The sequence below is a fragment of the Punica granatum genome, chromosome 8 (genome assembly GCF_007655135.1).
Source record: "Punica granatum isolate Tunisia-2019 chromosome 8, ASM765513v2, whole genome shotgun sequence".
Taxonomy (NCBI): domain Eukaryota; kingdom Viridiplantae; phylum Streptophyta; class Magnoliopsida; order Myrtales; family Lythraceae; genus Punica; species Punica granatum.
In genome coordinates, this window is record NC_045134.1 from 27,532,979 (window position 1) to 27,554,507 (window position 21,529).

At 39.5% G+C, this 21,529-nt stretch overlaps 4 protein-coding genes across 8 annotated transcripts; 2 read left to right on the plus strand and 2 right to left on the minus strand.

Moving 5' to 3' along the window:
- Nucleotides 1–1,351: 1,351 nt before the first annotated feature.
- On the plus strand, nucleotides 1,352–4,745 carry LOC116188034 (TITAN-like protein). 4 transcript variants are annotated; one of them, XR_004152178.1, is made up of 6 exons: nucleotides 1,352–1,816; nucleotides 2,235–2,373; nucleotides 2,620–2,929; nucleotides 3,125–3,510; nucleotides 4,058–4,142; nucleotides 4,607–4,745. XR_004152178.1 is itself a non-coding variant. In XM_031517139.1 (5 exons), exons 1-5 carry the CDS (start codon nucleotides 1,467–1,469, stop codon nucleotides 4,076–4,078), a joined length of 1,206 nt encoding a protein of 401 aa, XP_031372999.1. In that variant the 5' UTR covers nucleotides 1,352–1,466; the 3' UTR covers nucleotides 4,079–4,327. The 4 variants fall into 4 exon arrangements, 2 of the variants coding, with proteins under 2 accessions (XP_031372999.1, XP_031373000.1); XR_004152179.1 differs by lacking the exon at nucleotides 4,607–4,745 and adding an exon at nucleotides 4,225–4,327; XM_031517139.1 differs by lacking the exon at nucleotides 4,607–4,745 and having other exon boundaries at nucleotides 4,058–4,327.
- LOC116188035 (glucuronoxylan 4-O-methyltransferase 1) lies at nucleotides 4,501–6,313 on the minus strand. Its single transcript, XM_031517141.1, has one exon. It carries the CDS (start codon nucleotides 5,533–5,535, stop codon nucleotides 4,576–4,578), a length of 960 nt encoding a protein of 319 aa, XP_031373001.1. The 5' UTR covers nucleotides 5,536–6,313; the 3' UTR covers nucleotides 4,501–4,575.
- A 4,870-nt stretch (nucleotides 6,314–11,183) lies between these two features.
- Nucleotides 11,184–12,857, plus strand: LOC116189007. The gene is made up of 3 exons (XM_031518488.1): nucleotides 11,184–11,462; nucleotides 11,558–11,656; nucleotides 11,737–12,857. Exons 1-3 carry the CDS (start codon nucleotides 11,412–11,414, stop codon nucleotides 12,670–12,672), a joined length of 1,086 nt encoding a protein of 361 aa, XP_031374348.1. The 5' UTR covers nucleotides 11,184–11,411; the 3' UTR covers nucleotides 12,673–12,857.
- Nucleotides 12,858–13,106: 249 nt separating this feature from the next.
- Nucleotides 13,107–15,900, minus strand: LOC116189008 (protein transport protein Sec61 subunit gamma-like). Of its 2 annotated transcripts, XR_004152291.1 has the most exons (4): nucleotides 15,650–15,900; nucleotides 15,411–15,526; nucleotides 13,451–15,169; nucleotides 13,107–13,121 (listed from the first exon to the last, which is right to left on the minus strand). XR_004152291.1 is itself a non-coding variant. In XM_031518490.1 (3 exons), the coding sequence occupies exons 1-2, from the start codon at nucleotides 15,741–15,743 to the stop codon at nucleotides 15,411–15,413; spliced, it is 210 nt and encodes a 69-aa protein (XP_031374350.1). In that variant the 5' UTR covers nucleotides 15,744–15,882; the 3' UTR covers nucleotides 14,907–15,169. The 2 variants fall into 2 exon arrangements, 1 of the variants encoding a protein (XP_031374350.1); XM_031518490.1 differs by lacking the exon at nucleotides 13,107–13,121 and having other exon boundaries at nucleotides 14,907–15,169; nucleotides 15,650–15,882.
- Nucleotides 15,901–21,529: the final 5,629 nt, after the last annotated feature.

Genomic DNA, 21,529 nt, shown 5'->3' on the forward strand with positions numbered 1-21,529 from the left:
GAGAATTCACTAGGTTGAGGCTCGATGATATTGTGGTACTAGCTATAATGGAGAAAGGATCATCCTATAGTAGCAACCATGGCCTCATTATCAGCTGGGAGAAAGAGCACGACACAATCCCGCAGTTACAATACTTTTTATACAAGTCCCTTTTCAAACCAAGCAAGAATAAAGGCAGCGTACTATCATATGCCGAAAAAGGTCGAGAGTTGTGGCATGACTCAGTGATAGCATGTGCAGTAATAAATCACACCGAAACACAAAACAGACGTGTTTAAGAATTCATATCGGGAAAAAACAGCATAGTCGGCTGACTGAGCAACTGAGCCATCGATGGCCTCTAGCTCGGAGTGCAATACTCTCCATGGTTGATTGCTTTGGGTGGGGGGGTGTTTATGCTCACCTGGCTAATTGATATGAGAACTCCCCGCATATCAGAGAATATCGGACAATAGGGAATATATATATATATATATATATATATATATATGGGCCGTATTCGGGAGGTCCATGCAGGGGCAGGGCTGGAGTTCACTTTCCCGTTGAAAGGTGGCCTGTGGAGCCTTTATCGCTTTGGCAGAAGCAATCCCAGAAAAGATGTCAGCACATATTTGTGTTCCACTGCAGTATGATTACATATTGACTATACATACGTAATTAAACCAGAAAAGGAAACACCCATGTCCTGAAAAAAAAGAAGGAAAACAGATATGATCTATGGCTAGCTACCAGAAGACTCCTGTCGCCTCATGTAACTTTGCACCGCACAATAAATCTGGAAAGTAAAAGATGCTTAAAAACGTGCATCTGGACCGGAGGTCAATTCTCGTGGTTGTTTCTCGGCTTAAGGGCAAATAACCAGTGGTCTTGCCTGTGTTGCTATATGTATAGTTGAGATGAAGCCGTTTGAAACGATGGAAGACGAGCCGGTTGTTAGGAATGCCAAATCAACAAATAATAGAGGGAGAGTGAAATATCGAAGCCCGTATATAATCTTGATTGATCAGCATTATCCATAAAATCGGTATATTATCTTTCGATTCCCATGGGAGAAGAACCAGATAGCTAAAAGATGCTGGGTTCAGGTAAAGATGACGAGGAGGAGGGATGCAATGAGATTGAGAGACGCTGTAGAATTTTTAGCATCTACGCTTTCTCTGCCTCCGATGGTTAAAAACGATTGGCGGGAAGGGACAGCCGTTGATAACGTGGGCCGTTCCTGGGCCTCACCTAATGTTTATAGATATAAAGAAGAGTGGCGGGCCTGTCTTATATCTCCTCCCCATCTTTGAAGCCCAGCCCATTTCTCGCTGGCTTTTGCTTTCAGTTTCATTTTCTTTCGTCTCCCTCTCCCTCGCGCTCGCTCTCTCTTCGCTTCTCGCATCATTCGGTCGCCGTCTGCTCGGCCCTTCACAGCCTCAGGTCGATTGAGAGAGAGAGAGAGAGAGAGAGATGTTCCTGTGATAATGGCGGAGAACTGGCGCGGAGAATGCTCAAACCCTAACGCTAAAACCCTTGTTCCCGGCAAGCAGGACGATTCGTCGAAGAAGAACAAGAAGAAGAAGGAGACCGGAAGCCAATTCGAGTTCTGCACGGTCTGTAATCTCAATCACGACCAAGGACAGCGCCACAAGTACTTCCCTAGCCACAAGAAATCGCTGTCGGCTTGCCTCTCCCGCTTCGAATCCAAACTTGCCGACGTACGTTTCTTCCTCAGGAACCCTGCCGCTCTTCGTCCCGAGCACGCTTCCCGCAATCGCTTCTGGTGCATCTTCTGCGACGTTGATGTCGAGGAGCTTGGCAGCTCCTTTGCCTGGTGAGGATGCGCAGTGTGGTTAGATGTTTGTTTTTCTTTGGCGCGGGAAATATTGCTTGATTTGCTGTTTGGGATCTTCATTGGAACTATGATCAGACTTGTGCTGGGTGTTGGGCTGAAGTTCGGCTTCGGCACATGCTAGGGGTTTTTGGGCAGAGGTTCAGCATATTTTCCTAGTCTCTAGTTCAATAATCGTTCAGCCGAGAACTATTTTGGCCGATTGACGGTATTACTTGGATGAGTCTATGAGCTTAGGTTTAAGTATCAATCGGCGAAGTTTACAAGTAAATGTGAACCTTTCCCCCACTTGTATAAATGATACCATATCCATGTTTCTTGTTCTCCTTGATCTTATGGCGTAGCTCGTTTTCAATTTTCTGTTTTCATTATGTTAGTCTCTTGCTCTTGACTGTCTCAGTTATTATAACAGTAGCAATGCCATTAATCACCTATCGAGTGTGGATCACCTCAAGAGCTTGAAGCATTTCATGTGGAAATATGGTGGCGGGATGGATCGCTTGGATTCTTTCAGAATACTGGATGCTGATGTTACAAAGGTACGTTATCAGTTGAGCAATTTGAATTTTTATTACTTAAGGTATTATTGTTATAGTTCATCTGCTATCAATATGATTTTGATCCAATGGGTATTAGGACTCAACTTTTATGCTTGTATCTTTAAATAACTGATTTAAATTTCTTTCCATGAAGCGGAGGCATCATTTTGACATTTTAACTGCTTTATGATTTTGCTCCTTTTCAACTTGTTTTATCTAAATTCTTGCTACCTTCTGCGACTGCAGTGGCGAAAGAAGTGCGCAACATTGAAAAAAGAAGCTGCACTATCTGAAGATAGATGTCATGGACCATTATCAGGACTTTCAAATGATATCCACCGAGAACCTAACATTGGAATTGTTGATCATTTTGAAGATAATTATACTGTTTATCCTCTTAAATCGAGCATCTTAAATGGTGTTACTCCTTTACAATACAATACGAATGAGCAGCAGATATTGTATCCTGAAATTGCTGGGGGTCCGAATGCTGGTAGTTTGCCAACTAAGCTTGTCAGTTCTAATGCAAGTCTGCACTCTGCAGATGATTCGAACGGTGAGATTTCTGTGCGTGCCTTGTGATTCTTCCTTACAGAAAGAAGCGTCAGATGTTAACTACTAGGTTTTTGGAAAAATATGTTTCCCATAAAAATTGAAGCTGGCAGTAATCTATACAACTGATGCTCTTTTCTTGCTCCTCAGTTTGTAGAATTTCAAATAAGTTTTTTTGTTTTTTTTTAAATTAATGTAGGAGTTGAAGGAAACGTGCATTCAGGAGCAGCACCTCCTTGGCTGGACTCCTCTGAACATAGTCTAGTGGACTACAATATAAAGTCATTCTCAGTTAACGTTGCTTCTCATTCAAACAAGCTGGAGAAATCCCGAAAGTTAAACCCAAAGCGGGTCGGCGCTGCTTGGGCAGAAAAGAGAAAGATTGAGATGGAGTTGGAGAAAAGAGGAGAAATTGCTAAGAAGGAATGTGATTCCGGTTGGCTTCCCAACTTTGGCAGGGTCTGGCAATCAGGAAGTAGGAAGGAATCCAGAAGAGAATTTGAGATGGAGAAACAAACACTCCTGAAGAAAGAAACTGAATCAGAAATTTCAAAAGAGATACAACCTTATATAAGCAAACGAATAGTAAGTTCTCATCAACCTTTTGTGATGTTGGGTGGAGTGAAACTCTGACATAAGAAATGAGCGTTGGGTTGGAAATATTGCTGTTTACATTACCTCACTTGATTTTTGCAATTGCACCGCCTGAAGTAGGTCAGAAAAGGTACTCTGAAATCAGCTTCTGAATGCTGCAGAAGAGTTTTGTACTCTATTTTGATGGACTGAATAGGGTATTTTGGTTTGGGTTTAATTCTACATTCTGGGGTAATCTTAGTTTCTCGATTCCTCGGAATTTCTGCCTTGTTTCTGCATCATATGTCTCTCTGTATACTAAGAACTTTTTACTACAGTTCTGGGTTTACTCTTGGTTTCTTGATTTCTTGGACTTTCTGCCTGGCTACTGCATCAATATGTCTCTGTATTCGACAAACTTTTCAAATATGTGAAACTTGGTCATTCTTTAATCCATATTCTCAATTAGATCGTCTGGCTGCTATCTTGTATTCTATGAAGGGTCATTGTTTCTGTTGGCATGTTATTTAGATAATGACTATTCCCACGATTATTGCAGCGGAAGGATGCAGCTGAGTGATGCTCCCCCCTTGGCTGTACATTTTTTCACTAAACTGCGCGACGTTTTAGTTTGGCGAATATAGGTATGCGCTCTCATCTAACCTGCTGAGTTTATTACCAGGCTTCTGCTTTTGACAAGTGCTGAGAGGGATCAGTTGTTCCTAGGTTTGTGACCTTTGTGGAAGTATATAACGGAGCAATCTCCATTGATATGTAGCTTGCACTTGTCAGTTGGATATATGAAGGGGAGTTGTCTCTTGCAATCTAATATGGATGTCAAGCTAAATGTCTAAGCAGTGAAATGTTGTGTATGAAATTTTAACACAAGAAAATACAACTTAGGTCGATTTGCCTTCTTCCTGTTTCTTTTGGCATATGGTAATATCTGGAGATTGCAATTATCATCAGTGTTGGGTATAGATAATTGGTAGGTGGGCTAGCTTTTCAATGAAAGATTCTTCATTATGGAACATACATAGTATCATATATATGTACAATCAATCCTGTCTAGATATTTTAATATATTACGACTTCCCGGGGGCTGCAGAATCTTGTTGAGTTTGATTGACCTCGGATTCTGAAGTTCCAGAAGTTCCCTTTCGAAGCTGTCAAGTTTTCTTCACATAGAAATTCCCAAGAGAACCATTTCTCAATAGTCCGATCTACATCATGCACCAGCACATCTGTGGAGTTCCAATTTCGTGCTATCACACCTGCTGTGTAGATTGATGCCATCCTTCCGGGTACTTCTGGGGCATTTCCCCTTGGTCCATCCACCACTATTAAATCCCAATTAGTCTCATAGACCTCACGTGGCAAGCCTGTAAGGGCCAACTGGCATTCAAATGATTGAAGAGGTCTATGTGAAGGCCCACAAGCTGGATTTTTCCTTGCATGCTTGAGCAACTTGTAGGCATGCTTTGCTGGCGTGCGATATTTGACTTTGTGGATCCGAGTGCTCTTGGAATCTGGTGATATTGCGCTCAGCTTGATGGAATCATCTTCCAATATGGTTGTGGTTCCACCTGCATTGATTGATGAAAGGATAAGGTATTCGGGTTCAAGGCCAAAAATGAGGAGGTTGCAGGGTGCTCTGTGCTTCACTATGTTTGATAGGAACTGAAATTCTTTTGCTGTTAGGGCGGCAGTACTGGCAGGCAGAGGAGAGATCTTGTTCTGTGTTATGTTAGCTAGAAACACTGTGCAGGCTAAAGGAGAGGTACTACATGCTGGTGGCAGAGTTGGGGAGGAGGTATTGATGGCGATTCTGAGGAGTCTGATGATAGACAGGCACGCTAGAATCAACACGAGAGCTGGTATGAGTTTCCTTGCATTGAATTTCATCTTTCTATACCCTCGTGTGTGGTTGCGATGGGTGGCAGGCTGCCTTAGCTCTGCTTCAGATGAGGATGTTGGAGGGCTATGCCGGATGAGTGGAGTCACTTGGGGGGAGTACTGAGGTGCTTCTGGGGGCATTTTTTTTCTCTGCCTTGCTCTTGGCGGTCTTCTTTACAGAGTCTTGGAGCTCTACTGTCACATCCTCTTCAGAGAGGGAGAGATGTGCTGGGGTTTTTGATGGTTCAGATATTCCCTTTTTATTTTTTCTGTCTCTTTTTTATTTTTTCTAATCGTTGTAGAGTGTAGGGGAAGAAAGGTTTCTTTGCTTTGATTTCAAGGATTCTTTTTTCTTTCGAGTTGTTGTCAGCTAGTGTAACCACTGGTTGAGTCGGTCTTTCTGTCTGTCTGTCTGGCATATTGTAATTTAGGGAGTGAAATGCCTACGTGGGTTTTGCCTTCCGGAAGTAATGATGGGTGGTAGGTTTTCCAATCATTATCTTTTGTTATAGTAGTTGGTGCACTTTCTTATCGGTGGATTAAGTGATGTTTAAGAAGGAGCTTGTGTTAGTTGGAGTGCGGCCTTCAGAAATCAAAATATTTGGAGGAAACTTCGCAGTGCGAGTTAATATTATTGACATGCTTTATACAGTGGCAGTCTGCCCGGCTCCGGCTGCTGCTGCTGCCTGGGCGAAATTTGGGAGAAAGAAGATGGCGATGGGTGGCCAGAGGTAGGAAAACTGTGGGGCAGGGGACACCCTGGCAGGTTGAAGTTTGGATGATGATTGGGGCCCCCGGGCGGTGAGGCACAAGAATTGCATTTGGTCTACTCTTTTATATCGGTCGTTACGATAGCTTAAATGAATTCGTTTGTGCTGGTGATCTTGTATGATCAGATTTAGATGTATTTATTTTTTTATCTGTGTATTAAGATTTTTTTTTTTTGATGAATTGATCTGTGTATAAGTTATGTGTTTTTGACCAGTCATCCCAAGTGCTGTTCGAGTTGGATTCTCCTTAAATGGTGCTTGGTCTTGTATATATGCTCATGGGCACTGCTGGAGTTTGCCACTTTAAGACCTTTTTAATTTTTGACTCAGATGACTTTGCACTACAGATGTTTGATATTTCTTACCGATCAACCGTTTAATTAATTATAATAACTAGCTTTTGGGGTGGGCACGTAATTGACAGGGCTTTTGCCTGTGCCGACAAGGTAAAATGGGCCTGTACGGTGGATCCAATGGGCCTACCCGGGTGTAAGCGCAGTTTGGATGAGCCTCGTTGGGAGCATGGCGTAGGCCCAATGCGATGCCTTGTTGTTATTGTTATTGTTGTTGTTAAAAATTAATAATAATAATAATTATTATTATTTTGGGCCTGAATGATCGTTATTAATTAAAAATAATTAGGGTATTTCGAAAAAGTGAACATTATAGCATTACACTCTTCATCGATATATATAGTAATAATAGATATATAGGATGCACCTCTGCATAGCAAATACCGTCGTAGCATGACGTGGAGGTTCATGTATATTATTAATACGTATATATAATTATAAAGCACCGGAGGGAGACAGAAGCCATATAGAATGGTTGAGCAGAGGGATCAGTCGGGGTTGAGGAGTCCTTTTCAGAAGCAACTTCAACGAAAGTCTCCGTCGCACAATTATATCTTAAATTTAATATCGTAAACAACACAACCCTTTTGACGTTATTTCAATAAATAATAACAATTAATACCATTTGCATTTTGATATCTCCAAGACCTTCAGCCTGCCATATAAGTTTAGTTAAGTTTATGAGATCATATCAGACAGCTCAGAATTTCCATCTGCATCCTATGAATACTTTCAAGAAGCTGCGGATGCTATTAATATTAAATCCCCCTTCCCTTAGCTAATAAGCTTCATCAGTATCGATCTCACATCTGTCAAATTTGCTAGTACTGTACCCCTACCAATTAAAAAATGGATGTCATGTCACAAAGGAAAGGGCATGTCCATGTTCTGCAAACTCGGGAGAGACGAGATATATATATATATATATATATATATATACACGCTAATCGCGGAGCTCGTGCATTGCACTGAATTATCCCATCAGTCTCGAAAGAAATTAAGAATAAAATTTTGAAAGAAAAATTATATAAGAAATCTACAATGAACTAACAGAACAAATATCACTGGTAAACAACTTCTTCAAATAATACCGTCCTTGTAACAAATACTATACAGTTCGGGTTATATTCAGCCTAGGATACCCTTCATCAATATCACGCTAAACAACTTCAACATCCAACATTAATATGAAGCAATAATGTACAGTCTGTGTAACAAATAATATACAGTTCGTGTTCTCTTGAATAGAACACAGTAAGTTCAGCATCTAAAAATTTTATTTAAAAAAATTAAATGAAAAAAAGATGAACATCTCAGCAGCCATACTTGAATGTGGTCAATAATGCATAGACTCACTCAAAGTGCAACCATACCTTAGTTGCCCGTTGAATCAATAGTCGTGATATCTAGGAATGGAGTTGATGCCAGAGATTGTTAGGGGTCATAGTAGGGCTGAAAGTTGAAAATGATTTTGCTATTTGTAATGTATCACAGAAAAATCTATAGAAAATATAATTTCCTGATTTTGTACGATTTTGTTTATGAAAAGATTTTTTGGTAAATAATTATGGAAGATTTCGGAAAATATTGTTGATAATTTTAAATAATTAAAATTTTTAAAAACTCAAAAAATAGAAAAAAAAAATTACATTCAGAAACGGAGCGTTCTGAGACAATCTAGCCGCGCTCATCTCATATCTTGCTTTTATATAGATATAGATGTTGATATAGACATAGATATAAATATAGATTACCAAAATATTTTTTGGTAGATAATTACGGAAGATTTCATAAAATATCGTTGATAATTTTAAATAATTTAAAATTTTAATGACTCAAATAATCGAGAAAATTCCATTTATAAACAGAGCGTTATGAGGTCATCTAATTAGACTCATATTGTATCTTGCTTTCATACATATATATTATTGTGTAATTCTCTCAATAAGCCTAAAAGTGTTGCTATTATAATTAATTATAAATGAAGTAAATAATATTAGAGAAAAAGTTCAGCAGAGCAGCACAAACTAATGGTCAGCACCGCACCTCATGGCTGCTGAGCTGTTTTCAGATTGAATTGAATGCAACATCTAACCTATTATATTACCGATTTATTGTCCGATCTTATTCGCCGAAGGTCACAGCGGTCCTTCTCCTCCTCCTCCTCATTTCCAGTGGTGCGTTGAGGTGTTCCCCAATGGAGTAGTTTCCCACTCCCCGCCGAGGTCATGCCATCACCATCTCTAAGCAGACCTGTAAAGGAGAAGGAAGACAGCCCGTCGCCCTGCCTGACTCGAATGCACGATCCAAATTGGTCCAACCTGACTCGACCCAACTAATTGCCCATTGACTAGTGGCTCTAATAGCATAGTGACGAAGTCCTCCTTTGCCTCCCTGCTTGTCCGACTCTCCCTTTCTAGATAGCAGCTTCTATTCTGCGGACTACCGCCATCACCCATGCAATGGAATCCCCGCCCTCTACTCAAAGGATCATACTACTAGCACAATCAATTGTTTCAACCGCCTGCATAACCAACCTTTTGTCGCTGCGCTCTTTTTTTGTGTGGATTTGTACAGGTTTCGGCTCCTTGATAACATTCATCGGATTGTACCGATCAAGGAAGTTTGGTACTTTAATTTGATAGTTTAGCTTGTTTTGATTAGTTAGGCTATCACCGGTTTGAATCGGTCAAAGAAACCTTGCTGATTTGATTTGAATATTTAGGGATTGGGCTGTTCAGGATTTTGGTTGTTTGATTTGCTCTAGAGGTGTGATCCGTAGAGTTCCTGCGCCGGATGCCGGTCCAAGACTTCTCTTGGCTCTGCTTCCTTGTGAAGCAGTCTCTATATGGATTGGTCTATGCTCTACTTCTTGGTCTTCACAGCGGTCCATATAAAGTTTAGTCGCAAGAGGTTGAGAACGAATTACGATATTTGGAATGATCTCTACAATTGTACATATTATTACTTGACGTGCTTTAGTCACTTATATCTCCATTTGTAGAGATTTAGGTGAATCTACTATATTTTTGGGCTTTGTAATGTACCATCTTGTACATTTTTTCCTTCTATCAGTTTTTGTCACTAATGAAACACTCATTGATTTTCGACCAAAAAAAAAGACATAACTTTTTTCTTTTTTTAAGTTTCCCTTGAGATTTTTGTCTAGATATGGATCCTCATTAATATGGCATCTATAGGCGGCAATAGTCCTCCTATTCCCTTCGCTTCGCTCAACTCAGAACTTTGTTTGTATCGCAATGGAAAGGGACTAGTTTAGAATATGTTCTACATGAACAAAATAAAATCAAGGCCCAACATAAATAATATAACTGATGACACAAACACAGATGAAAAGATAATAATTTCTTGAGAGACAAAGTACCTGTGCTTTCAGGCTTGGGTATATATACTTACTGCTTAACAAGAATGGGGCCATTGTCCACTAATCCTCTGCTGTTCCAAAAACAAAGAAGCATTCAATCAGGCACTACATACGTTTTTTTATACATTTCTGTCTGCCTGCTTTTCAAAGGGGAAAAAAAAACATGTTTGAAATGCAAAAATGCAAAAATATCATTATTAATTATAAGGGAGAGCTAAATGACTCCATTTTCTTAACAAATTTCGAATGTCTAGTATGGCAGTACTAGAGACCTCTCACATATTCTCATGCGGCAAACGCAAAATATGCTTTTTGCAGATTCATCGGGACCATTCATGTCAGCCAGTGAACTATTTTGAGCTAACTTTATATGCAATATGTAGGAGTTGTTGGATCAACGAGAATCAATCCTCATTCATCTTTTGGTTAAGGATGATGATATACATGTGATGTGAGGTTATTGATTTAGCTTTTTAGCCCCTCCAAATCCCAAACCCCAGGAGCGATTATTGACCAGATCAAGAGCGTAAAATCAAATCACAATTCACAATCAAATCTCTTTTTTTTTTTTCGCTGGGTAACAATCAAATCTCTTTGTCCTCTAACAAGAAGAAGCCTATCCTTCTCTCCGACAATGCCTTTCGAACTAATCATCTTAAGGACCCTGAGGATGCGTTTGGTTTTAGAGTTAAAGTAATTTTAATTTTGATTTTGATTTTGATTGTGGAAAAAGACAAATGAGATGGTATTATAAATTTGACTTGGGAAACGTGTGTTTTTGTTTTGTAGTGAGTAGAGTTAAAATCAAAATCATGATTCTAAAATTTAACCCTAAAACCAAACAGGCCTTGAATACCCACAAAACCATCATTTTCAAGACTGGATTTTTTTAAGATTCATGTGGGGTTGTGGATTTCTAAATTTTTTTTTTTTAAAAAAATATCATGATTTTCTGTTGTTAATTAACAGCTCTTTTACGACTCTTTTATCTTAATAATTTGTGCACCTTGGGAAGGAGAGAGGCACCCCGAGCAGAGTCAGGTCAATTAAAGAACTCTCCCCGACATTGAAAACTGTTTGAAAAGAAGAGATATCGCGTTTCTCAAATAACCATGCCAGCAAGTAACCCACGTATTCGTGTATGACTTTGGCCTGGTCTTCGTTCATATACCACCCGCCTGCCTTTCTTCCCTTTCCTAGCAATTTCCAATAATTTACCAAGTCATCACATCACATCACATCACATCCATCCTATTATTTCACCTCTACAGAAGGTAGGAAGACTCGGGCAACCTTTTCTTCACTATATCAGATGTTGCTACCTTTACTGTGACACTGTGTTTTCCATTTAGATTTCCAACCCAACCCAGACCAATTCCTTCAGCGACACTGCTGTCTGTGCTGTCGCCCGGTTCTCCTACTACATATACAATCTTCTTCTTCCTCTCTTACTTAATTAAACATAGCATGAGCAGAGAGGAAATGGTGGTTGTGTAACCAAAAGGGACAATGGTTAAGCAGACTCAGGACAAGACAGTCTCGAATACAGCAGGATCAAGGGTGAGTTCTCGGCCAGAGTCTTTGAGCTATATATCCTCTTTACTTGTCAAATGATTCCCAGTACGTGGAACTAGCTAACGTTTTGGCGATGACAGGCCGCGAAAGAAGACCAATTGAGAAGATCCGCCTTCCTCTCTAATTCTATCCCAAAAGCGCCAGCTGAAAATGGACGATCAAGCAGTATGGTCATTAAGGTACGTACGTAAGAAAATGAATCACAACTAACCCATGAAAAAGTCTGTGTTTTTTTACTGAAAATCGGTGCTTTTGACAGAAAGTCCATACCGTTATTCCTGCACACATCGTAGCAGAGGCCATATCAACACTCCGCGGGCTTGACCTCAGATGGTCGGGGCCTATCACCCCGACAGAGATGCAATACGTTGAGCAATACGTTCTGGCGAAGTACCCTCAATACGCAGGGCTAGTTGAAGGGAAAACCATAGATCTCTCCAGTCTCTGTATCAGCGAAGAATCATCTGAACCCACACTTGATGATAAGAAAAAGTCACCTCGGGGTGGTGTTAGTGTTAGAGAACCCACCACGCCATCCTATGGAAGCAGCCACCCAGACCTGGACAGGACCCAGCTGGAGCCATCAAGACTGCAGGAGATCCTCGCCACAAAGTCCTCCTTCCCGGGGAGTTTCATCTCGATCCCTGAAATTCAAGCCAGGAATAAAGTTCTGAAGCACTGTGGGTTACCGGTTGACGATGATTATCTGGTTCTCTTCGCTCCAAGCTACAAGGATGCTATGATGTTAGTAGGGGAGAGCTATCCTTTCTTCAGGGGCAACTTCTACATGACTATCATCAAGGAAGACGGGGATTACATAAAAGAGTTTGCAGTGTACAAGGAATCAAAAGTGATTTCTGCACCAGAGACATGGTTGGATTTGAGGATCAAGGGATCGCAACTCAGCCAGTATTTCCGGCGCAAGTGCAAGCACAGTCCCAAGGGCCTGTTTTCGTACCCAGCGGACGTGAATGGGACTCGTTACTCCATGCACTGGGTTTCAGAAGCCCACAGGAACTCATGGCACGTGCTCCTGGATGCAACCGCAGTGGTCGTAGGGGGGGATCAGTTAAGTCTAGCACTTCACAGGCCTGACTTTGTTTTGTGCAATCTTGATAATAGGTCTGCTACTCCTTCAAGGGTCATCACTTGCCTTCTAGTCAGGAAAAAATCTTTTGATACTTCACTTCAGTAGAGAGAGAGAGAGAGAGAGACCTATCAATTCTCAAAAGGCATATATATATATATATATAGTTGCATGCAATTCACAATATATACACATTTAATCTGGTTATAGCATAGCACACATGTATATAACATTGCCTGCAATTTTGGCCCGCGTCCAAAGGATGACAATATATATCAGACAGAATATCAGCAGCCAGCCTGAGTAGTAGAAAAATTCATAGAGATGATCGATGCAAATGTGGCACCTTCCCGGCCCATTCGCCGAAATTAGCCTTCAATTCCTACTTCTCTTGTCTCTCAAATGGGGAAATTAAAAATAAAAAAACTAGATTAGATCAATTATTCTCAAATAACAAGTTCATACCTTTATGATCTGTTATGAATCTTGGAAAGGAGAAACCGTGTTTGATGAGAACTTTTATTCTCCCAGTTTGGCTGTAAAATAGGCAACCGAATCTGTAGATCCATGTAAGCAGAAAAGAAAATGACCAGACTAAACCAATCGTCGAAGATATTAAAAGCTCGTGCGCATGCAAACCACATATATATCTCGCATTATATATGTCAACAATATACATAACGTTGCTAACTCAACTTATTAGGTTGATGCGGTGTGCCACACATACCACGGCATATGAAACGATGTAACAAGAATGGTTTCATCAATTCATTCATAAACTAACTAGTGTCAAGTAAGTCTGGGATATATATTTTGGTAGAAAATCTCAGCATCAGCCAATCTTATCTTAATGCATGCGGGGATAGGCGGATTCTCCAGTCTTTACCTTGAATGATAATGATGGTGGCCACTGGCCAACTCCTGGATTTTCAACGATGCATAGAAGCTCTCATATTCTTATATATGCTCACTGCCAAGCTCCAAAGTGAAGTCTCATAATATATTAGCTTCAGCTTTATCGAATGCCCTAATTCAACCCGTCCTTCCAATGTCAGCTACACATCCACACCCACAGATTGACATGTGCGGCTGCTGCGATCTCCTCTGACTATATTCATCGTCTTACTGCAAAAGGTTCACACGCTTCCCTGTCAAGTCACATACAGGAGGATCATCAAACCTCATCCCCAACCCAATGCAATGCAAGCATTTTGGATGAGGTTCTCGCCTCGGCCGAATGCGTGTGTGGGGTATGGCTGGCCGGATTTCAGGTGTGGACGATGAGCCAAACTCGAGAGTGGAGACTGAATTTTTTCCCTCCTTTTCTTTTGGTTTTTCCAAATATGATTGTTAAGGCCATGATGCATTCCGGAATATTGTAGAGGTTAATACTCATTTCGTCCCCTTTCTGATGCCTGCCTGAAGACCAATGTGAATGTTTTGAAATGCCTTTTGACGTGAAGTGAGCTGTAGTCTTCTTGACTGAAACATATGTAATTATGCAAATTAGCAGGATCCTTTCATTTGCCAAAGATAGATTTGATCCGCCAATAATTCATGTTCTTGAATTCAGTCAGATTGAGTCATCTTTATGCTGGTAGCGCCAAATTAATGTTTGGAATGTCAAAGTGAAAAAACAAAGTAAAAAGCAAGCAAGCAAGGATGATAAAGGAATAGAGACCTCCAATAACCCTCATTATCCAATCTATTCGCAAACTACTCATAATTTCGACATTATTTTGTCAACCACGTATGTGTTCTTCTCAACTGTGATTCCAGCTCCAAATGATCGGATTCTCCAATGTAGCGAGCTGATCCAAGTAATAGATCGGATTCATAGCCAAGCGATACTAGTCGTCAAACAAAACAAAGCTAATCATTGATACAGATCTAGAGGTGCTTGCTACAAGTTTAAATCCAGCTTACTACACAGTTCACAATGTGTCGGCATGCAATTCATAGGACAATGGAACCTTGCAGCACGGCTGGGATTTACACTTGGGTGACACGTTCTCCCTATGTCGAGGGAGTGACATGTGACACAGACCGATGAATTGTAAGGTCGAAATCCAAACAAATCTCAGCACGTGATACAAGTATCAGAGTCCCTGAGGTGGGAAGCGCCCAAAGCTGTAAATAACCCATTTCCATCCAAGCTGAGAAATAGTCTATCAATGAAGTTTCTAATCGAATGAGATGCAAGAAGCATAATGGTGCATATACCGACATTTAGTTATTATACCTCGAAGATGTGGCCATCGGAAGGAGAATGGGACTCCTCCAAAAAACAACCAGAGATGTTGAAAAATCATGACTAGTTAGTTCGTTGGTTAGGCATGGCATGACAGAGCTAACACCATTTTTTTTTTATTTTTTTATTTTCTGAGACCGTACATTTATATGGCTAGCATTCAGCTTTTAACAGTAGCAAAAAAAAATAATAATCCCCAGATCAAATGCATGTCAAGTACAAGATCAAGTTCAAGAGTATCCTAACTGTTGTGTGTTCATGGTAACCCGGAAAAATCTGGAGAACTTAAAAGAAACATCGGCAATTCTTCATTGGGCTGGATCCGAAAAACAACTCAGTAATAGTTTCATTAGCCTGCACAGTCGAAACAAATTTGTGGTCACTAACCGGACTGGAAAGAAACACAAGTAAATAATCTGTTAACCATCAAAAGAGTAAATTTTTAAAAAGAGGAGTCACTCTGATACCAGATCATACATACAATTTGTTTGCAGAACCAAAGCTCTGTAAAACCTATCTAATATCCCGAATTGTATAATTAGCATTTCGCGCAGTCAAGTCTGATGAACACAACAGAAGGTAATTCGAATTTTACCTAGCCAGATCCGACGATGATATTGTTAATCGGGATGAAAATCAGCTTAACAAAGAAGCCAACGAATCCCATCACCACAAAGCCGATGGCTGTACGGAAAGCCACCTTCGTGAACTCTGCAGCGCAGCCACAATAATTTAGTTTGCATGGAAAAACATATCGATACAAGGAAGCAAAACCCAATTGCTGAAACAGATCCAACAAATAAACAATTTCCACCTAAACCTAATTAAATTTACCTTTGCGGTCGGGCTTGTGGCAACGCTTCACGAGGCGAACGCTTGACGAGGCGAACTCTCTGAGAGGATCAACGACTGAATCTATAGCATCCATCTTCTCGCAATCCCAAAACCCTAAGCTCAGCTACGATTGATTTGATTCTTCGATGGAGCGCCCGCGCCCGCCCTATAGAAGGAATAGAAAGGCTGGGTAGGGTGGGGTGGGTGACCTTCCTTTTATCGTTAATGTCGCTCTCTCTCTCTCTCGGGGGCGATAGTAGTATAAAATAATAATAATAATAATAATAATAATAATAATAATTAGGATGACTCTTTCAAATCTTATCGATTATTTGAGTTTTCAAATTCTTCAAATAAATTTTCTCCATAAGACATATAAATCTAAGTAACATTAATTTGAATTTTTTATTTTTTAAATTAAATGATAACTTCTCGATACGCAAATATTTTTTGAGGTAGAGATCTTTCAAATAAATATTATTTGATGCGGTGTAATTATCTATGCAATGATTTGTGAGATCCATCAGTCTCATTGAATTTATTATTAGAAAGAGAGAAATGCTTTGTTCGGAGAAAGGGTGAAGCATCGGCTAGCCACCATAACCCCTATTAAGGTCTTCGGTGACCTTGGAGGGCGTCAGCTACCCCAATAAGGAAGTGGTGACATGGATCGAAGCAGTTACAACAATAAGGCAGTGGTGACACAGATCGAAACTCTACCCTTCGAAATCGGGGAGTGTCTCCGAGGGTAGTGGCCAAGATCGAGGCCCCACAAGCCGAAATAAGCAGAACCCTCAATTTGAGGTTTCTCTCGATTCTGCCCGTCCACCACTCCCCTAATTAGGTTTGTCGGTGCCCTCTAAGGTCACCGACGACTCCAATTGGATGGCGGTGGCCTATCCTTTCTCCAATCGATGCCTTTTTCACTTTTTGTTTCTTTAACTTAAAATTTTTTTGCTGAAGTAGCATAACATTATTTACAGCGTAGATATTATTTTTCGTTAAGTTATCAAAATGAATAGAAAATAGTACAAATGCCTAGCTGATAAGAAAATTAAAGTTCATACATTTTTTGCAAAAAAATAAAGTTCGTGACAAAATTAAAAAGGGGTTAAGGATGTTATGTTTTTTGGGTCATTAAACCTTTAAATTTTAAAGCGAAATCTAAATAAATGTAATATCTTTTTAATTCTCTAATGAAATCTATCTATCTTCTATACAAGAAATAAAAACAGGTCCCATTCTTGATCTACATGTAGCCACGTGTTGGCTCATCAATTGTTACCTCTTTTTTTTTTTCTTTTCCCGCATTTTGCCTCCCTTTTTTCTACAATTAATCGTTTTTTTTTGTTCCACTTGGTATCCGAAAAGTGTAATGGACACCAACTAATTTATCCAATCTAAATTTAAACCGGGTTAACTTACTAAAAGGTAAAAATTTTTCATTATGAATTTTCTTCAATCCCAATACTTTAATAAGAGATATTACTTTAAGAGGAATAAGTGTCAAATTACTTAAATCAATCTACATTATGATTTAAATACGAAAACAAATAATTCCTATAAATATTAATTCTATTTACAACAAGAACACATGCTAATTATTTTCTCACAACCACTTTCACAACGAATCAGCATAATTTTCATCTCACTATCCAAAATTTTAATTATGTTCACTCAAAAAATACAATACCCGGAGTCACTCAATGATAACGTAATTTTATTATACAATTAAATTATGTTCCTTTGGAAAAACACGGAGCGAGTGAATGCTTTTCCTTACTCTCGCTTGTGTCGTACTTTTGTATTTTTTATTTCTTTTAGTCTAATTTGATTATATGACTAGATTATTATCATTATTTTGGATGAATAAATCTTTATGTTTTTTTTTGTAATTTTATATCCGTAGGTCTACAACGAGATTCAGATGTAGAATTGCCTTAGATATGTGTACCTAATTAAAAAAGATTTTATTTGAACCCGGTACAAAATTGCTAAATATTATTAGAAGAACTTCCTATTCGTCTCTTTTAAATTATTTGGTCTTCACTGAGATCCATTTTATATCATGAATTAGTACAAACAATTACATAGAATTTGCCAATAAATAATTTGATCCATAGCAACGCGCAGGATGATGCCCAGTACTATTAATTTTAGAATGTTTATTAAATCACAACTCTTTTAACAAGATGTATAATGAAAATTTTGAGAAATTTTTGTTAAGCAATCCAAACCAAAAATACATATATATTTTTTTTTTGATTACACAAGAGATTTAATATGCTGAAATAGAAAAATAGAAATCTTTATATAAAATATATGTATTGATATCCTAATGGCAATTGACTTTTGAACCAACCATCAATTCGATTTGCCAAATATATATTGACAAAATAGACAATTTCGTCCCTGAAAGATGCACCTCAACGTAAATTGGTCCCGAAAAGATATTCTGTGTACTAATTAGTCTGAACGTTTCAAACGTTTGGACTAATTGGTCCTTCCATTCAAATAAATGTTGGTCCTTGACGGTTTCCCTCTCACGGCCGTGAACTGTCGTCCCTACCCCGTCAACTCTCCCCCCAATTTCCTTCCCGCCCCAAATTCCCCCAAATTGGAGCTTCTCCTTCTGATCAAGCCCTAATTGAACCACCTGCTTCCACTCCAATATTCTAATTTGACCAAACGCCTCAAGATTTCTGCAATTTAGAGTGTCGCCCGTGATCTTCCGAAGTTGCAATCGTTATTGTTGGTCGTTTTCCGGCCAGAAGCACTTGGGACCAACAACTGCGGGGGGGAGTCGAAGTCGTCCGATCCGTCGCCCGAATGAGGACCAGGTTAGTTGAGAGTCGCCCAAATGCTGTTGGTTTCTGCAATTTAGGTTTGTTTTTGGGTTTTCCGGAATGGGTGGGGAGGCAATGAGAAGATGATACCCTATTGAATTTGCTTAGATCTGATGCCCGATGCTTGAGAGCTAATGCTGCTCATATCCTTCATTGGATGTCACAGGTCGTTCATCGGAGCAAGAAAGATTGGTGAGTTTCGTATCTGTTGAATTTGCTGAGATCTGATGCCCGATGCTTGAGAGCTAATGCTGCTCATAACCTTCCTTGGATGTCACAGGTCGTTCATCGGAGCAAGAAAGATTGGTGAGTTTCGTATCATGTAGCTTCTACATTGGGCATCAAGAATCAAGAAAAAGCAGGGAGGAAAGCAAGAAGAGCTGCATTCTGCTTTTGTCTATGGAGAATTTTACTGGGCAGTTCTTCTTTCTGTAAAAAGAGCTGCATTCCTCTGCGAATTTTACTTATGCGCGGTTTTCCAAGTTCCGGCTTTTGATTGAAGATAGTGAGGAGTGGATAAGGTAGTTACTATTTCTTTAATTTCAGTTATGGTGGATAGGATATGTGAATTTTGGATTTCTCAGCGTTTGCTTTTAGCTGGGTGCATATTTTTCACCGGATCTTTGGTGGGTATATGTTATTTGTTTTGGGGTTTAATTTTACAGATGGGAAAATGAATGACTACAGTGAGAATTTCGATGAGATAGTTCCACTGGTCTTACTGGTGGTTTGATTGCTAGAAAGTGCCCAAACAAGGGTAGTAATCATTTGTTATGTCAATGGTGATTGCCCGGTTTGGTTAAGAGTTATGAAAACTATATAGGTAGAAAGAAAAATGTTCTACGATGATCTTTAGAATGATCATATCCTTTGGCATTATAAAAATATAGACATGGCTGAAAAAGTAAGATTTCCGTCTTGTAACAATGCTGTTAAGATTTTGAATGCTGAGCATAAAGAGCAAAATGTGAGCTAGAATTTTTTTTTTCTTTGTGTTTATATAAGAGGTAAGAATCTCCCTCTGGGCCACTTGAAGGGTTTAACTTGGATGTTGTGTTAAACATTCATGAGAGAATGGGTTGAAATGGTTTCTGTGATGGTTTTCGTAATGCAAAAGAAGGAAGATAATCCTGGTTATTCATGTGAATTTGGCTTAAAAAACTGTCATGTTCTTGTTTTTATGTTCTTCATTCAGATTTGACGTGTTTTCCTGTTCTTTTTCTTTTTTTCTTTTTTTTTTCCCTCGGAGCAGGGGTTGTTTTGGATGCTACTCTAAACCTACACCAATTATTGCCATGGATGAACCAGCTAAGGGATTGAGAATTCAAGGCCAAGCTGTGAAGCAACCGAGCTTTTCTGATGGCTTTTGGAGCAGCAACACTTTCGATTTGGATAACAGCACTCTCCAATCTCAAAGAAGTTACTCGTCTATAAGTACTTCCGACCTAAACCTTGGGAGTACCATAGGCAGCGTGACCAGTGAACCAGAATTCGTCAATCACGGTAAGTCTTTTATCTCCTTTTCTTTCATAAAAATGTTTTTGTATTTGCTGAAATGTAGTCCCGCCAATACCGAGAAAAAAAGAATTATGTTGTCATTATAGTTGCTCAAATAAAACTGACAGTGATTTTTTCTCTCGTAAAGTTCACTCAAGTTTTCTTTTGGCTCAATGTGTTTGCAGTTGGAATTCCACTTATGAGAGCGTGCTAATGCTGAAAACCCCATTCCATCGAGCCGTGCCTCTCTGTGTAAGTACACATGAGAAAGCAGTTTCTTTTCTTTCTATTTTTTCCTCACGCTGCTTTTATATGATGCTGAAGATCACTTGCCTCTGTAATAATAAATTGACAATAACTGACAGGAAATGATCGAGTTTTTGGTGGAAGCATGGGACCAGGATGGAATGTATGACTAAGAAAGTGAATTGCCCGAAAAAGTTTCATCTGGATATCACGACTTGTGGATTCTATTTTGTGTGGCTATATATCTCAAAGGTGCAATTATGTCTAATTAAAAAGCTCCCAAAAAGGGACGCGAAGAAAAGAGAATTATGCCTGGTTTCGATCTCTGCAATTTGATCGCCTTTTTGGTTTCTGTGCACTGTATTTTGTTTCGATGATTGCACCAGTTGATTGTGTGAGAATGTGATTATCGAGCTTTGTATTTGTGTAGTTGCCACTGTTCATCCTCATCTTTTTACCCCCTCTTCCAATGTACAGGAATACTGAAATGTTCAGAATTGTTGTGTTATCTATATGAAGTTTCACTGTTTTCAAATTTATTATCGAGCTCAAGTTTGCTTAGGCTTAAGTTGCGTATAGTTTACATAAAGATCAAGTCCCCGAGAATTAAGATTCAGCATCTGCTCCTCGTAAGTTGTAACGCCTCCAACAACTATACTTCATTAAATCTCTAGGGATCAACATATATACAACGTAATAGCCTTGATCTTAAGACTACATTGCACCTCAAAACTACTGACATAGCATATCCATATGAAAGAGCTCAGATCTTCCACAGAGAAGAGCCAATTATTCATCTAAGTGAGCTTTTCTTCATCATCTTCACCTTCTACTCAGTCTGCATATGGAATTGCATCACACTCGGTAATTTGCTCGGATCAGCAAGACACCGTTCTAAGCAGGCTAGAATTTGCCATACCCTCTGCAGGTCTCCAAATTATATCCTCCAGTTTTGCACAGATTCTTATAAAACTGCCAAAGGAAAAATGAAGGGGAACAAAAAAGAAAGAATATATTCATTGCACATTTCACTGTCTAAGAAGACAACATCATGCAAGGTCGCATATTGGACATGCTTCGCAAAGTGGATTTGAATGGAAAACCCAAAAACGGCCCTTACTAATATTTCAAGCCGACCTTATGATACTGGAGAGTATCTCCAGCAGCCTTTCGGACAAGGCTATTACGTTACAGGATCAACTGTAGAAATGGAAGTACCTTGCTGTCATTCAAGCCAGCATCCGCCTAGTCGAGAAAGCATCTACAGAAAGCACCTCTGCCCACTGCAAAC